Source organism: Zingiber officinale, chromosome 1B, assembly GCF_018446385.1.
Source record: "Zingiber officinale cultivar Zhangliang chromosome 1B, Zo_v1.1, whole genome shotgun sequence".
In the NCBI taxonomy this organism is placed as follows: Eukaryota; Viridiplantae; Streptophyta; class Magnoliopsida; order Zingiberales; family Zingiberaceae; genus Zingiber; species Zingiber officinale.
Window position 1 is genome coordinate 44,559,741 of NC_055986.1, and position 19,136 is coordinate 44,578,876.

The 19,136-nt window shown below is 36.0% G+C and overlaps 1 protein-coding gene across 2 annotated transcripts; it reads right to left on the reverse strand.

Annotated features, from left to right (window-relative positions):
* Positions 1-10,116: 10,116 nt before the first annotated feature.
* LOC122056111 (patatin-like protein 6) lies at positions 10,117-14,764 on the reverse strand. Of its 2 annotated transcripts, XM_042617910.1 has the most exons (3): positions 13,442-14,764; positions 12,473-12,774; positions 10,117-10,271 (listed from the first exon to the last, which is right to left on the reverse strand). In XM_042617910.1, the coding sequence occupies exons 1-2, from the start codon at positions 14,600-14,602 to the stop codon at positions 12,505-12,507; spliced, it is 1,431 nt and encodes a 476-aa protein (XP_042473844.1). In that variant the 5' UTR covers positions 14,603-14,764; the 3' UTR covers positions 10,117-10,271; positions 12,473-12,504. The 2 variants fall into 2 exon arrangements, with proteins under 2 accessions (XP_042473844.1, XP_042473834.1); XM_042617900.1 differs by lacking the exon at positions 10,117-10,271 and having other exon boundaries at positions 12,174-12,774.
* Positions 14,765-19,136: the final 4,372 nt, after the last annotated feature.

Genomic DNA, 19,136 nt, shown 5'->3' on the forward strand with positions numbered 1-19,136 from the left:
TTATCATTTCCTTATTGTGGATATTTGAGTACCTAAAATGATGAGAATTGGTCATTGGAAGTTAGATTTGTGAGCACATGACTGATTTGTCTCACTTAAAATATATGTTGAACAAATGTACCCATAGGATATAATCCCTTTAGTTGGTACAATATAGACATGAAACATTAAACCATTGTAGATATATTTAAATTTGTTAGCAATGAATGTTGAAGGATGGGTAGTTTCCTTCAATTCTATTAATTGCTCATAAATCCATTAGGTTTGATTAATGTTGAAGAGGATTTGAGATTAGCAGATATTATATATTAGAATATGTTCTTTTATGATGATCTATTAGTGGATATCTGACTTAATGATGTATTATTAAGTGTTGGTCGTTAATAGTGACATAGAGAGTATCATGTGTGATATTTATAAATTTGGTGATTTGTAGTTAGTGATTAGATTATAGACTCATTGCTAGTGATTTTACGGTTGAGTGTGTCTATTGTATGGACATTATGAGTCCTTGGCATTACCATTTAGGTTTACCAGTGCCTTATATGTTTTCATGAAATTAATGAATCTGGTATTCCTAGGGAATTTGAATTAGTTGTAATTATCTTCATTGGCAATATTGTGATATATTCCTAATTCAAGGTAGATCATGAACACCATCTTTGTATAGTTCTGGAGATGCTTCAACGAGAATATCTCTATGTGAAATTCAATAGTGCACATTTTGATTGCCTTCTATGTGATATCTGGGACACATTATCTGTAAGAGAGGTATATCAGTGGATCCACAGAAAAATAGAGACTGCTACAAGCTGAGAATAGTCAAAGATAGTATAGGAAGTTCATAATTTTCTAGATTAGCTGGATATTATCGAGGACTTGTTGAGGGTTTTTTCAACATTGCTTTGTTGTTGATTTGACTAACTAGGAAAGGAATGAAATTTACTTGGACAGAAGCTTGTGAGACCAGTTTTAGGAGCTAAAATAAAAAGCGGATAACTGCATCCATCTCAATTTTACCTTTTAGTATAGATAAATTTGTACTCTATATAGATGTATCATATTAGGAGTTAGGTCCAATTTTGATGCAGCATGAATGAGTAGTACAATATGCTTCTCGTTAGTTGAAAGATCATGAAAAGACTTATCCAACTTATGATCTAGAGTTAGTAACTACCATTTTCATGCTGAAAATGTGGAGACTGTTAGAGTGTATACTAAAAGCCTAGCTTTTGGTATAAACATTTATCTAGAAATAAGAATCATATTGGTCAAATGTCTACATTTATGATAAATATAGTTGTTCAATTAATTTATATTGTAGATAACATGGTGTGTGGTGTCACACACAGAGAATCATGTTATCAGCACCTTATAAATTATAAATAGTAGCTCATGACCAAGATGGAAACGAACAAACCATTGGAAGGTCGTAGTGTAATTAGGTATTAGTTTATCTTAACTATAAAATTACACTAGTACACTTAGAGTGTATTGAGTAGGACCATTAGAGGTCGTTTCTTTTTATACTGACTGTATAAAGGAACAAAGACCTCAGTTATTATGGAAGTATGTGCTCTTAATCCTAATATAATAACAAACACATATATTTGATATTTATTTCTTTAATTTATCAATGGGTGAGATTTAGTTCGATAAATCAATAAGCCTGATAAGTTGGGAAATGATATCACTTATAGTGTGTGTTGTTGATTATAGAAGGAAACTGTGTCCTAGTGATCTAGGTTGATAATGCCCCCAAGAGGAGCTCATAAGGATTGTCATGTTAAACCCTGCAGGTGAATTTAGTCCGACATGACGATAAGGTTGAGTGGTACTACTCTTGGACTAAGATATTAATTAAGTGAGTTGTCAGTAACTCATTTAATTAGTGGACATTTGACATCTTAAACACAGGGAGACTAACACACTCATAATAAGAAGGAGCCCAAAATGTAATTTGGGATTGGTGCGGTAGTTCAATAATAGTTCTTTAGTGGAATGAATTATTATTGATGGAATTAAGTTGTGTGTTCGGGGCGAACACGGGAAGCTTAATTTCATCAGGAGACCAAAATCAATTCCTCCTCTCGGTCCCTATCGTAGCCTCTTGTATATAGAGATTTATACCCACCACATACCCACCTTCTTACCCAACCTATAGGGGTCGGCCAAGCCAAGCTTGAAGCTCAAGCTTAGGGTCGGCCAAGCCTAAAGGTTGAGTCTTAAGGTGGTCGGCCAATTGCTTGGAGCCCAAGCTTAGGTGGCCGGCCAATTGCTTGGAGCCCAAGCTTAGGTGGCCGGCCACATCATATTAAAAACGGATTTTTATTAAAATTATTTCTTATGTGGATATCATGGTTTTAAAAGAGAGTTTGAAATTTAAAATTTTCCTTTTATAGCTTTCTACAAAAGATTAAGAATAGATTTGAAATATTTCCTTATTTGTAGATTGAAAGGTGGATTTTAATTTTAAGAAAACTTTTCTTTTTTAACCATGTTCATGATTTAAAAGAGAGTTTAAAAATTAAATATATCTTTTATAAGTTTCTACAAGAGATTAAGAAAAGATTTGATATCTTTCCTTATTTGTAGATTGAAAGGAGATTTGAATTTTTTAAAGATAACTTTCCTTTTTGGAAATTATCCACATGTTTAAAAGAATGATTTTAATTTATAAAATTTCCTTTTTATAATCCACCATGAAGGGAAAAATTATTGGAGAAATTTTTTATAAAATTTCCGGAAGCAAATAAGGAAGTTTTAATTTGTATTTAAAATTTTATTTGCTTGGAGATTTGAATGTGGTCAGCCATATGATTTAAGAAAAGGTTTTTAATTTTAATTAATTAAATTTTCTTTTTCATGGTAAAGGAATTAAGGAAGTTTTTATTAAAATTTCCTTATTTGCCAAGATCAAGGAATATAAAAGAGGGGGTAGAGGTGCCTTCATGGCTAACGACTCTATTATTTTTCTCCTCTCTTTTTCTCCTTGGGTGTGACCATCCCCTCCTCTTTCTCTCTTCTCCATCTTGTGGCTGAACCTTATCTCATCCTTGGAGTCCTTATGGTGACCGAATCTTGCTTGGAGAAGAAGAAGAGAAAAGGAGGTGATATTTGTAGCATCCCTTGGAGCTTGGTGGTGACCGAACCTCTTCATCTTTGGAGGAGCTTTTGGTGGCCGAAACCTAGAAGGAAGAAGAAGGTGCTTGGTGGTTCTCATCTCGGAAGATCGTTGCCCACACAATGTCCGAGGTTAGAAGAGGAATACGGTAGAAAATCAAGAGGTTATTTTTGCTTACAAAGAAAGGTATAACTAGTAATTATTTTCCGCATCATACTAGTTTTCTTTGTATAGTTATTTTTGGAAATACCAAACACAAGAGACATATGATTCTAGAGTTTTCGGATTTGTTTCGAAGTTGTGTTTCTTTTATTTTATTTTTCGAATTTGTGATTCGATTGTTCTTTTTGGTTAACCTAGAGTTATTTAAGGAAATTAAATATTAGCTTTCCTTAAAAGGTTTTGTCTAGGCGGTGGTGGTTGCTCCCATATCCAAGAAGGTCATGTGCCTCGTCATGCAGTCATGGAAGCTAATTTTGGAAATTAATATTTAATGGAATTAATAACATAAGTGGATTTGAATCAATAGTGTTAAGTTCCGCTTGCGATTCAAATCTAAACCATTAAGAACAGATAAGTTAAATTTGAAATCAATGATGTTAAGTTCCGTCTGCGATTCCTAATTTAACTTCTAAAGAACACAATAGGTTATTTAAGGAAAGGTTCGACACTTGTACAGAAAATTTTGTACAGTGGAATCGGTACGTTTTCCTAGGACTAACCAACAGAGACATCATTTATATGAGATTCATTATTACCATGGGAGATTATGTGTATTCTTGAGTCACATCCTATCTGGAAGGAATTACTTCAGGAAGCACACTAATTCAGATTTGTGGTACATCTGGGTGGTACCGATGTATAGAGACTTAAAACATTCCTATTGGTAGAATAACTTGAGGAAAGACATTGCAGATTTTGTAGCTTGATATCTAGTATGTCAGTAAGTGGAGGCTGAACATCAGAGACTTACAGGGTTATTTTAGTAGATCCAAATACCAGAATGGGAATAGGAGTATGTTACGATGGACTTTGTTGTGTGATTACCCAAGACACGGAGAAGATAGGATGCGATTTTGGTAATCATTATTTTGTTGACTAAATTTCATCATGTTCTAGCGATCTGTAGGGATTTGGAATGACTAGCAAAGTTATACTGTAGAGAGATTGCCATACCTCATGGTACATCTCTGAGTATCATATAGGATGGGAATCACGATTCACATCATGGTTTTTGTAGGTTTTATAGTAGGCCATGAGAATAAAACTCTATTTTAGTACAATTTTATATCCTCAAATAGATGGATAGTCTGAGTGCACTATATAGACGTTAGAAGATCTGTTGATAATGTGTGTTATGGACTTCGGTGGTAATTGTGAAGACCATTTATGCTTAGTAGATTTTACCCAGTTGGCTAGATAGAATAGTAGCAGAAGCAGGGCGGGTTTATAATCTACAGAGTCATCCCTTATGGTTGGAAATTTGTTCATGCTATTAGGATGGAGTAGTCGATGAGGGTGTTGCTTAGTTGTTACCCTCAAATGAAGATCCCTGAGTTAAGCAGTAAATATAGGGACCAAATTTTTATTAGTGTAGGAGAATATAAGATACGAAAAATCTAATAATAAGTGTTATTGGGCTAATAACCTTATTAGATTTTTTAAAAATATATATATAATTTTTTTGGGATTTAAACGAAGGTCGTATGACATGTTTAAGGGGATGAATCTATTGGACTAGGAGAAAGTCTATTTAGATATCCCAATTAAGTTGGGAATTGATTTATTAAATTAACCTAAAGTTGGTTAATTAAATCATAGGTATAAAAAATCTAACCTAAGTTTCTTCCCCATAATCTCCCTGATTCCCTTCCTCCCCAAGCTGTTTCGCCGACCCCCCTCTTCTCTCTCTCACAATCTCAATCCATCGCCGATTGTCGGACATCAATGTTGACCACCTCGTTGAGCCGATCATCGCTGGTATAGTCCTCCTCAACCGTCGATGCCCTCGCGATGCCGAAGCTACAGTGTCATCTCCCTTCTTCCATACGATGTCGATCATCGGGCTCTCTCCTGATCTCACTGATGCTGGTGCCGCTTCACTCGATCGCCGCGCTACCCATCACGGATCGATCTGAAGTCGTGACGTTGGGTGATGATGACGCCGCCACACACTAAAGCAAACGTTGGATGTCCGGAGCATGCCTAGATGTCGATTGCTCTCTCTCTCTCTCTCTATTCTCTCTGTCATCAAGCACATGTCTGTTTCCCTCGACATCCACAGTAGAATGGGATTCGTTCCCTAGTCTGACATCTACAGTGACACCATCATCGAAGGGTGCTCAACACCGGACCTCAAGCACAACCATCGTCAACCGTGATTTGGAGAGGAGGACGACAGTAGAGATGATTCAAAGGGGGAGATCCATTTTTGCACAGCTGCTTCTGGGTTATTCACCAAGCTGTTGTAGATCTGATTTGGATAAGTTGTGCTCAGTATTAGGTTAAGTATAGATTGATTACATTCTGTATTGGATTAGATTAAGGAAACGATTGAAATATTGGATGATTAATTTAAGTTTATTGTGACTGATTATGGAATCAGAATTAATTATGGAATGGATATTAGAAGTTAATTTGATTTCCTAGGACAAGAATAGTTGATCAATTGGTAATAGATTAATTGATTCATGATGAGTAAGAAGTTGATTAACTTAAGGATTAAATGACTGGATTAATTGATGATTCATGTATAAACCTCATCTAATTATGTTATGACATGGTTAGGGTTAATTAAAGAGATTAAGTCTAATCTAATGAAGATGATGGATCAATTAGGGTTTAAACCATATTAACTCTAGTTTAGGTGGTTAATCAATGAACGTATTTGATTGTAGTTACCCTAATTAGGTTTGGGGATTTGATTTAGCTATTTAATTCGTAGGTAATTAGCTAAATATGTATGTCATGGAATTGTAGGACTTTGATTCGAGGCGAGCGTCTCAATGTGAGAATTGTATAGCACGATTGATAGATAAAGGTAGGTATTTCTTCTTTAGCCTCTTTAGTTCATTGAACTTAGTGCATGGTTGTTTTGATTGATGGATTAAGTTACTTTACCTTAAATATGTTCATTTGTTATCCTGCTTGATATTTATCTGCTTGATCTTGGAGATGATTTAGTTATTTTATATACAGTTTTGACTTTAGATATCTATACTTTGTTGTGTATACACATGTAGAGGATGTACTGTAGGGGATATCTTATTGACTGAGTTAACATGCTGATTATGCATATGATGTTGAGTGTACATATGATTGGTATGTATTGTAGGAGTTTACCATGTTAGCTATACATTTACATGTTATGTGTGCACACATATTCGGTGTTTACTATTGGAGGAAACATATTGATTGTACTTATGCCATGTGTGCACACGTGTCTGATGTTTACTATTGGAGGAATCATATTGATAATACCTATGTTGGTGATTATATGTATCTGGTGTGATATTGGAAGTATTATATTGATTATACCTACATTGTAGAGTGTACATGTATGATGTATACATGTCTGGTGTTGTTACTTATTGTATTTGTTGTTTAGTAGACATCAGTTGGATTTACCCATACCTATAGATATAGGTGTTAGATGGATCATGTACTGGAGGTATTTATGTTGATTGTATTATTGCATTAATAATGACTGTGTCTGTATCATGATTATTTATGTCATGCTCATTATTGCATTGATTGCTGACAACCAAAGTCTCCCTTGTGGTTGAGAGAGTTGTCAGTCATTTTTAGCTACCATTCAACCACTGTGGGAGAGTGGTAGCTTAGAGTGGATCTAGTCTTGTCGTGCTCACTTGGTCGCTCAGTGTTATACACTGTCTGTCTTAGCTACTCGTGAGTAGTGGTATCTGGAGGATAGTACAGTTGTTAGGGGGCTAGAGATGTGAGGAGTCAGGGACTCTAATGCTATGTAGTTAGATAACTACTTAGCAAACAATCCACCTCGATCATTTTATAGTGGTATCTGGAGGGTAGTACAGTTGTCATTGTCTCGGCCTCTCGGCCATACAGGGATCGTGATGTCTTGAGGGATGGGTAGGAGTGACCATGGTGCATGCACGTGCATATTGCATATGATGAGAGGTGCATCTTTTAGAGATATATCTGCATTTGCTTGAGATATGATTGTTGCATATGGTTGTCATGCTTCATATATGTTTATTTATCATATATGTATATCCTGTCAGTTATATTACTCAGGTGTTACGAGCATTTCTGCTGTTGTTCTCTAGTGAGTTTACTGATCACTGTACTGTATGTGTTGGTTCTAGATTCAGGATGTGCATTTACTATGTCAATTATGATTATACGTAATCATTATGTTAGTTATGGTTATGTGCATTAATTATGTCATATATGGTCATGTTCATATTTCTTTACAGAGACTGTATACTTTGATCTCCATGTTTTATATAAACCATGCACTATCTTGTTTATTACCCGCTGAGTCACCCGCACTCACCACCTCATTTGTGTATTATCTTGTTTCTTAGATAGCAGGTAGATGATTGAAGAGTTGCTTGGAGTATCCTGTTTGTCTGTCCCATGTCATATCGGAGAACGGTCTTTACTTTGCTTTATGCTTTTCTTGCATTTCTTTGGATTTTTATATACTTGGCGTTGTAATAATTTTATCGTGGACTTAGTATTTAGCCTTGTAGCTACTTTTGATGCTTCTGATGGTTGTTGTGTAAAGCCTAGCCGACTAGCAGTCTGTCGTTTTTTATTTTTAGATTTTCCTTTATGTCTTCCGTTGTATTTTGTTTATTTGCAGTCGTGTGTGCTGCATATTGTGTAGTTGTGTGTAATTCCAGCCATGTGGGTTGTTTACTGTGTGGTCGTGTTTACTTCCAGTCGTGTGAGCTATAGATATTATTATTGTACAGTCATGTGGCTATGTATTCAGGTTTCATTGTTACTATTACAGGGGAAATGATGCTCATTTATCGGGCAAGGACTCCTTTGGGGCATGACATAATGCAAAGTAGAATGCCAGTTTTTTCAATATCAATTTTTTTTTCATGTTCCGTTTTCATATGATGATAAATATTTGCTCATTCGGATTGGAAACTATAGATTTTTTATTAATTATAGTATCTAATTTAGAATGATTCATATCAAATTTTAATACTTATATATTTCCTGATATCTAATACTTATTGATTGTTATTTGGTATATTATAAGGATTGATATTTCCTTGGGATAAAGGAGAATTACAAGCAGAGACTGTGTAAAGGATAAATCATGGAGGGACCCAAATATTGTTAGAAGATAACCTAAGTGATTTCTTACACAGTGCTTAGGGAAAATGATAATTTTGTTTTGTAAAATTTTTAAAAGAAATAATAAATCTAGAATTAAAAGTAAAATTAATTTTTTTCCACAATACATGGATAGTATTTCAACCGAAAGAAATTTTTTAAAATTAAAATAAATATAAATTTTATTTACATTCATATCTTAAGAAAAATTAAATAATTTAATAATTTTATTAATTAAAAAATTATTATCAAAACTTGAATATAAAAATTTAATTAATAATTTTACATATTTTTAAAAATTAATATTTAAATTTTTTAAAATTTTTTAAACCCGTCATTATTGGTTCCTAGTCCAAAAGATGAGAATTTTTTTTTTTAAAAAAAATATTAATGGCATAAGTTTTTTTCCCTAGGCCTCAAGAAACCTTGAGACGGCCTAATTCAATCAGATCTAATTTGTCCATCTTGAATTGAATAATTCAAATCAGATCCTATTTGAAAGAATATATTGTCCTTTCACTTAGGTAAATTTGATTCGTCCATTTTAAATTCAATAACTCAAATCAAGTTTCATCTGAAAGAACACTTTATTCTTTGCAACTTTTTCAATTTTTAAGCATGATTACAAGGAAGACTAGCACACAATTGTTCAAAAATCGTCACTCAAGATATACTAATCAGCTTGTTAGATTGGAAACAACTGTACTTAAAACTTGTATTCTATTTTCACTGAAGTCTGTCGATCTTCTTTTGATTAGTTTAAACCTCACTATTAAAAAAAAATTGATAAATCCAATTAGTCCTAGGGTGATCGGCCTGGCCATACAGAATTTTCTCATAGGCCATCAAAATAAATCAGGAAATGCTCGTGGTGTTTTTTGGTTGCGCTTCCTATTTGGAGGAAAAATTTCTATAAATTCATCGTAGATAGAGATCGAACCGCAAGTACCTGAGTGATAACTTAGATACCCTAGCACTATACCATAGTCCCAGGGGCTAAACCCCACTACTAACTGCGATGTATAATGCACATTAAATTATATTGTTTCCTTTATAAGTTGTCATCATCTAGGGGCATTGTCGGTTATCATTACCATAATGTTTTATATTCAGACTTCCTGTGGCATGTTCTGTTAATTTACTCCTTAAGCATCTTTGTTCATGATTTCATTCATGACAATCAAGAAGCTTGCCACAACTAACTTAACTATATCGATTGATAATCATCTGGCTTAAACTAATATTTCTTATTTGCTAATTTAAACTGTCTGGTGAAGATATGTTAGTTTATCTTTAAGAAAAGCTGGGTTTTGACTGTTTGTCATTGCTAAGCACGCACTAGCAATGATAATTTGACAATATTATCATATTAGTTTAGATTTCACAGTCGAACCGGAACACTGATTTGTGGAGCACACCACCTTTTCCTTTTCCTTTTCCTTTTCAGAAAAAAAAAACTCTCATATAATGCAAAGAGACCAAACTTGTCCTCTGGGGAAATTCATTCCCTTAAGCAGGTCTTTTAGCCTGAAAATGAATTCCGATGTGTCTTTCCACGTCCTCGGCAAAGATTTCCTCACGAGTTTGAAGAAAAGGAGAAAACCAAAACAGATGAACTATGCTAATTAGGCAAAAGTTGAAAGAAAAGGTAGGAGTTGGGCAAAAGAGTTGGTGCTCATTTGTCATGTAAACAATGTATCTCTGTCTTTTTTCGACAGGCCTTCTCCAGCTCAAGTTAATGACTCCTCATCTCATCTTTCATTGTCGCTAATAATCGAGGTTTGCCCGTCATGATCCATCTCTTTGCATCCTGAGAATTAATAACATATACCTTATCAATTAAGTTGTCAGTTAGCACTCAATTTAACTGGTTCTCAGAAGCTCGACAAGTTACAAGCTACAACACTGAAAGGAACTTGCAAAAACAACACTGAAAAGTAGAAAGGAACACTCAAACACCACTCTGCATAAAGCTATAAAAAAATAGCAAGACAAGTGAGATCAATGACACTGACTTGGGATATAAATTTATTGGGACCAAATTGTAAAGCACATGGAAATAAATTCCCACTACATGATGCCTCAGCCATTTGGGGCCTAATAAATAGGTTTCTTTCAGAAAAGGATGGTAAACATTACTAATCAGCATGAGTGCTTTGTAAAGCATGTTGAGTTGTCTCTTACAGCTTCCACCAAAGAAATTTTCACTCATAAATGGATAGAAAGTTGAATGTCGACAAGCAAAACAAAGACCTTACAGGCTTTGCTACACATCTACAACTTCAACCAAAGTGGTCTATTTTTGGAGTGAACAAGGTCATGCTGAAACTTTGCACATGCTAAAATTTTTCTTTGCTGGTGTGGATGACAAGGAAGAATTTAGTGCAGATATTGCTAAGGGATTTGGAAGTCAAAAAGAGAGATTTGGAGGCAATCATACGACTGGACTTTAGGTAAGAAAGAGAATTTGCTATTTTAATTTGCTTGAGCAAAAGGGACCTCCTTGGCATCTTTGGATATTAATTAGACTTTAGCTGCAGATAACAAAACAATGGCTGCATCATTTGTGAATGGTTCTCATGTGAAATGCTTTCTTTGTCTTTCTTTTACTGAACAGTATAGACAAGATTTCAATGTGAGCTAAGAGGACATGCTCATAAAACAGAAGAGTTGCAAGCTGAAAAAGACTGCAAAAAGAGGCCACAGAGTAATTTATACTGACTTTTTGCAAAGCATGAGAATTGTTTTGGGCGAATATCAAAAGAGTGTCTCATATTATCGTTTCAGTCAAAAAGGTATTCCTTTTAAAAAAAAAAAGCACCTAATCCTATTTTTCATAGAGGCAAATTCCTCCAACTTGATCAAAATTACTAAATGTGCTTTATCAATTTAATCAAAATTGCTCAATAATGGGGTGGTGTTTTGATGTTTTTCGTAATAAAAGGTGTCCTTATGATGAAAAGGGTATTTTAAGGGACGCCCTTTTGATTTTTGCCCAATTGTTTGAGTAAATACCTTTATGGTGCCCCTCCAGGCTCCAACAACCAATGGTTCTTAAAGATTCTTAGATTAAGAAGGCTCCTTCGCTTAACGATGTCCAAATCAAGTCTTGTCTTCGCAGTAGGGATTCTCTGGTCTGCAAATTATGGATCAGGAGATGGTCCCTTGCATGAGAGACCCTTGATTTGGATAGATTCCACCTTTAAATAGGTGGGATCCATCCTAATCAAAGGTCTAAAAAAATGGACCATCTTCTGATCCATAAATTACGGACCAGAGGATCCGTCCTCTCATCTTCGTATCAAACTTCTTGAAACATTTGCTAATTAAACATTGAAATGACCATAAACTTTTTGATATAAAGACCCAACTCAAGAGTAGCCTTTCCTATAAAATTCATTGTTAACCACTTTTCACATGACTTGTTAGGAAAGGAGTCATTTATATTCTTTAAAAATTTTCATACTTTCTAGCACAACTTTATTTATTTATTCTTCTATAACACTACCAGGGTTCAAAACCCTAACTATTAATAAAGAGACCAATTATATTATTTATATCCTCAAGGATATTCCATTAATAATCTCGTGTTGTATCAATCAATTGGCTCTTAACCAAGAAGAAATGGGCAGCAAAGCCCCATGAATATGGAAGATGAAGCAAAGTACTGCAAGAGAATTAAAGAGATGAATATGGAAGATAAAGCAACGTGTTGCAAGAGAATTCAATTTTCTTCAGATAAATATCATACAACAAGCCTTTTGCATATATATTACAATCTTGACTATTAAAACAAAAGTTGTTGGTGATGAACATTCCCAAGGAGATGGAATGCTCCTGAAATGACTAACTATCAACAGAGACCAATCTGAAACAAATCACTTGCAAACATAGTCATGGACCATTCCTCAATTCCTTGACTCTCTTCAAATCCTAAGGAGTTCGATGCTAATCCGCTATGAAAAAAAGCAGCAAGATCCAGCAAACAAGAGGGAGAAGAACGATGATTACTTTTTTATTCTTGGCGCGCGGGCATGGCAGTTCTAGGTGGAATTGTGAGGAGCTTGCTTGAAGGCAACTGTGGGGGCGATCCTCGAGCTCCGCCGCTGGTGCTCCAGCACAAGCTCCCCCGCAAGCCAGTCCAGCTTCTCCATGTTGGTTTGATCGCCAATCCTCCGCCCGCTGAATAGCAGCGACTCCACGTTCTTCTGCTTCAGCATTTCTTCGGCAGCGCCCAGCAGGAGCTTCAAATTTGCAGGGGTTGGTTCAGAATCCACATCCACTCGGCATTTCCCCATCGTCGAAGGATTTGCCTGCGGTTGAAACCATATAGTAACTCATTAATGGCGAATTACCTCAGAACAACCGGAAAAATATTGAATCTTAATAGAAAGAACATTGTAACAATCCTTTAGTGATTGATGACCATAAACGAGGAAGAACAGGTCAGTGTTGGGGCAGTAGACCAACAATTTTTTTATTTATTTTTTATTACTTTTTAAACGAAAGAACAAGTGAACAGTGAGCTGAGAAGGGGAACAATGAAAGCCTAAAGCAGATGCCAGAGACAGGGGACCCAAGTCCACTGTTTGAGCCATTGACAGCCAGCCGATGCAGGCCAAGCTCTTGCCCTCTTGCAATGTCATACCACAGAAATGGCGAATCAAGAGGCTCTCTGCCCAACGCATAAACTTCTACTCCTCCTCCTCCTCCTCCACCACCACCACCACCACCACCACCAATACAAGCGACAGTTGATCATTGCCTTCTCTGCCGAAGGAAAAATAAAACACAAGGACAGAGGGAGGCAGAATCTATGTTCCTCCCACAAAAAAGATCACATTTTGTCCTAACTCAGGAAAGAAACAGGGCAAGGCCATGGCAACTTGTCGCACCACCTGAGCGACGTGCCAACGCACCGCTGGGTGGTCCTCCACCCAGCTCGTCCCCGGCAATGAAGGATCTGACTGAGACATGTACCTGAACACGCACGTAGTTGGAGTTCCGGCACTGGCCGAAAGCCATCGCCACCGCTTGGTCTACGAGGTCGGCAGCGCCGTCGGCGGCAATACGAGCCACAGGACGCGCCCACTCCTTGCCGCTCCACCGCCTTGTCTTGCGCTGCTCCTCTTCGGGGATTGTGGAGGAGGGTCCACCGGCGCCGCAGCCCAGTGAGAGGACAAGGAGATCCTCGACACCGCGGACGAAGGGGAACTCCTGCTTGTTGTGGAGAACGTGAGTGATGGCCGCGGCAGCCGGGTTGCTCATCGCTAGGCCGCCGTCAACGCCGATGCATGCGGTGGTGCAATCCACTGACCGCATCTCCGCCGGCTCGAAGTGGCCCGGCACAGCCCACGTAGCTCGGCAGACCTCCCACAGCCGGAAGTCGAAGCTCTGGCTCTCCAACGCGTCGGCGCGCGAGAAGACGAGAGGCGCCGAGGTCTGCAGGTCGTAGCACGGGATCAACACTGGCTTTATCGTGTCGCGGAGCGTCAATTTTTCCCCAAACGTCTCCTTCATTACCCTCTCCATGGCAATCGTCGGCGACGACATCCCTCCACCGCACCCGCCGCCGCGGAAGACGCCGCAGAGGAAACCAGAGGAGGACGATGAAGAAGACGGGGTCGAGGGCGGCGCCTTCCCCAAAAGCCGATCTCCATGGTCGGCGAGGAAACGCCAAGTGTCGTCACCGGAAAAGAGCGGACGGACGCCGTCGCGGGTAGCGAAGAGCATGGCGGCAAAGACGCCCCCGACGCCGGTTCCTGCAGCGACGTCAAAGTAATCAGAGATTCTCGCATCGGGGTCGCCGGACTTGGACCTGAGGGTCTGCTCTAGGTAGGCGAGGGCTTTTCCAGGGAAGATTCCCCTCAATCCGCCGCTGCCGCCGTCGATGCAGAGCAAGCAGACCTTGCCCCTCTGGCTCCTGACATCCTGCGTCGCCTGGTCGCCGGCGTAGTAGCCTGGCAAAGGCGGCACCTTTGGCAGCCAGAGCTTGTGGTCATCATATCCAAAGAGGAATTTGCTCTCAAGAATAGAAAAAATCTCATAGCTAAGCTTGTCTGCGTCCACCCCCTTCTGCCCCTCCTCCTCCTCCTCCTCGCCTTCCCTCGTCCCCACCTTCAACTCCTCCGCCGCCGCCATCCCTTCTTCCCCCTTCCCCTTCTTCTTTATGCACACTCGTCTATATAAAGAAGCAAATATAGTAGGAAGCCAAAACAGGAGATGGTTGAGGATGGCTGGGAAATCCCTGCGACGACTAAATAAGACTCCTACGCCTCTTCGTATGCTAAATAAGAGAGGGCAAATCACCTGCTTTCTCCATCGACACCTTCCCTCCCCTTACCTTGTTTCGCTTTACTTGGAGGACTCTCTTCCTTCTCTGTCTCCACTCACTGTGCGCGAGGAGATGGTCGCAGGACTATTTCGTTGTTTGTCGCTGCTGCTTTAACCGAGGAGCAATAATAATAAGAGAGACGGAAATAGGAGAGGGCGCAGGTGGTTTCGGATCATGTATGCTTGTGTAACTGATGAGACGCCTTTAATGCGCTCTCTCTCTCTCTCTCTCTCTCTCTCTCTCTCTCTCTCTCTTTCTCTCTCTCTCTCTCTTCTCTTTCTCTCCACACCAGCCATTGATTAGCAATTGCCTCTTTGGATTCAAGCACGCATTGCATTGAATCTACTTCATCCCGACGGCTTATTAAATGGAGAAAGAGACGATATGCAATTGAATTCTACAATAAATACATTGTTTTTTTCACAGGTTGGTGAAAAAAATAATAATAAAATAAAATAAAGAAGAACGGGAACACGAGGCACGGACGCAAAGTATTTGAGCAAACCGTTGGGATTTTAACAATTTATTAAAGACGCGCTGTATCTTTTCGAATTTACCAAACTAGGCCTCTATTTTTTTATTATTTTTATCTGTATTAATTTATTTTAATTAATTGGACTTCATTATCACAACATTAAATAGTCTTTATTAAAAGTATGTAGTTATCTATTTTTTTAGTATTTGACTGACTGCCGGTGCTTAATATGACGGTCGATCAAATATATTAGGTAACTAATAATCTTTTATAAGTATTTATCTAGTTGTCACATCCTGTTTATTATTTTATTCATCCTGAAAAATTCAACCGAATTTAATTTAATTTTTTATTTGATTTAGTTTAGTTATTTTTTTTAAAAAAAAATCAATTTGAATCAAAATATTAAAATATAATATATAATATTTTCATATTTCATTTCACAAAAATTAATATAAAAATAATATTACTTTAGTTTTTTTATCATTATATAAAATAAATAACTTACTTCAATTATATATCAATTATTCTTTATAATTAATATATGAAGTTTGTTGCTCACCACCTCTTAATTGTTTTTTTTCTTTTAATTTTTAATTAACATTTTTATTGAATTATTTGTGTCCCTCTTTGAAGAATAAAGTACAAGTTGATGTACACTGATTAAGTTGTTTGGTCCTTTTTTGTGATGTTTTGATTATAACTTGCATCTAATAATGAAGAGTTGGTGTAACATTTTGGCATCCTTTTGAAGCCATTTTTCATTTTTAGGGGAACTTGGGAAACCACATTTGAAAAATTGTTAGCTAAACACGAGGCGATCAACTTTCACTGCTCCATTGTGTTTGACTTAAGCATCATCAACTTATCCAAATCTAAGGACATTTCTAATCATTAAAGTTTTGAATGAGTTTTTTTTTAGAATTTTAACATGTCATATCAACATTATAAAAATTTATTGAAATATTCTCAATCGTTAAAATTTTGAATGAGTTTTTTTTTTAATTCTCTTCACATGTAGTTGCATGACTTCATACATATTACATCAATTTTAATACAAATTTACTATTCTCTCCACAATTAAAAAAAACATACATACAATTTTTTCATTTAATATCTTTATATAGTTTTCATTTGATATTTTAATTAATTATAATCTTTAATTTATTTTATTTATAATTAACAATTAATAAATTAATAATTTTATAATTTTTAATTTAATATAATTTACCATTTTATTTAATATTTAATTATTTTATAAATTTAATTTAATTATAGTCATTTGTATATTTTTTGAACTTATCTCAAATATATTTATTTTTTAAAAAAAATATAATTTTAATCATTACTAATTATTTATAAACTGAAATATTATAATTAGCTCATCAAATAATTTATTTTTAAATTATTTAAAAAGGATCAATCATGTACATTAATTATTGACTCTACCTTCAAGAGAAAAAACAGACTTGAAAATTTAAACCTGTTCTTGAATTAAAAATCTCAAACCTCACACGATCATAAAAACATTTTTAATAAGATTTTTAAATTTTACAAAATTTTAACAAAGCTTATATTGAAGATGCGAATCTATTTCAACCAATTTCTCGCACAACCAAATTTAATGTTCCTAGACGGTTTGCCATTTGTCTTCATTGGGGATGCTCATACTCTTACCAGATCGGTTACTTATCTTGATTGACGTACAAAGAGTTAGGTCGTATTAAACCGATATAACTTAATAAAACTCGGTGAAAACCTTATCAACCTGATTTTATCAACTAATTTCTCTACTAAAGATCAAAATTCAAAATTATTACTTAAAATATTAACTCAGATAATACAATAAAAATCATCATAAAATCAAAATTAGTCATCAGAAGGATAATTCCTTAATAAATTAATCATCAAATGATACGATAATTCTTTAATTCTTAATAAGATTCGATTTTACTTAATTCTATAAATTTATTGTATGAAAATCAACTTGATTATCTAATTTGAATATTAAAAGTATCCCAATTAGACTTTAAATGAGTGCATTTTTTTTTAAAAAAATTGTTTTTACATTTAATATAAATAACTTATTTTATTTACTCTTTTAAAATATCGTTAGTACTTTCTTGAAAGTATCATTTTATCCCTAGATTTTAAAATTCATATTAAAATATCCTTTTCTTATTAAGGTTTGACAAAAATAATAGTTATATATATTGTACATAACAAAAACTAATAGTTTTGCGGTAATTTTTTAATTTAAATTATATATATCATGATGCCTCTCTAGTGGTGTTGTTGTCAAGTTTAAAGTGGCAAAAAAAAAAAAAAAAAAAAAGTCGACATCCTCAAAGTGATATTTTAAAAAAAAAAGATTGTGCTAGTATACCTAACCCAAAATTTACAAATAGCAAGTGCAAGCTAAATTGACAAATTAGCTTATGGTAAATAAGCTTAGAAAGCTGGGTGTATTTGAGAGATCAAAGATCTAATAAGATTGACTAAGGGGGAGCATCAACGATGTTGAAGATTTGAAGATGCGTGAGTTGTAATTAGAGAGTACGAGGGAAATTGCATTGGGTCGGTGTCCTCTGGTAAAGAAATGTAATCTCTTAGGTCATTTGACAATCATGAGGACCACTACCATATGTAGATCCATCTAGTCCAGGAGCATAGAGCGTGGAGCATATGATGCATCGTTGACACCTCGACCGATGAATCGAGGGCCATCTTTCTCATCTTTCTCAAGATCTTAGGTATACACCCCCATCTTCTTATTAAAGACAACGTACACCCCATGAAGCCAATAACACCTATATACGAAAAGAGAAGATTCAACATATTAACACCAATTAGGTATATACACCAAAAAAGTGAAACACTTGTATGCCTTCCAAGGTCTAATTCTATTAAAGCTTCCTCAAAGGAGAATTTAAGGATGACCAGACTTGATAATGATTGTTTTCAAGTTCAACACCTCTTTCTCCTCTCCTAAGGTCGGAGGTCAGTGATTAGTGTAATGTAGGGTTATTACCGATTAGTCAGAATAGGTAACTAGGGTAACAAATGAAGAAGAAGAAAGGAGAGTAACCAACGTCCGGTAACTTAACTCCGTGATTCAAGAACTAATCAAATCTCAATTTGAGATCAGTTGAGCTCATTACGCCATATGCAATAGGCATCTTCCAACATTCCTCGGATGCCCTACCATGTCATTGTCCATGGCCCAATGTAATATAAACACGGCCTTGAGACAAATATATTACAAGTGAAACACTTATAATATACAATTTTGGAAATTGATGATCCACCATTATTTTCAAAAAAATCTCTAATTGACGAGCCATCAACCAACCAGGGTCCTCTACCGTAACTCCTAGTCTACTCTTGCACACGGGGGTGCTAATAGGTGGGATCCCATGGACTCTACCTATATAATAGATGAGGTCCATGAAATCCCATCTATGAATGAAATGGTCCATCTTTTAGATCATATTTTACGTCCAGAGAATCCAGCCTCCAATTTAACATTGACACCCGTGCATGTTCAGGTTAATAAAATGACATGTTGCTTCGATTCCACATCTTGTTTACACCTTCCACTTATCCCTTATTTCCTTATTAATTGCATTCTTCAAATTTGTATGAAATTTTATTATACCCCATTTTATAAAACCCAATTTTATTTTTATTCTTTCCACCGTACTTTTACAATTAGACAATCCTAACCATCGTGATCAATTCACTCGTCAGTGCTCCATATTTCTCTCTTCCCGATGATATTCTCTGTGGAAAGTAGGACATCTTTCTCCATCCTTGATAATATTTTTTCCTTCAATAAGAATATGAATTAGGGATTTTTTATCGAT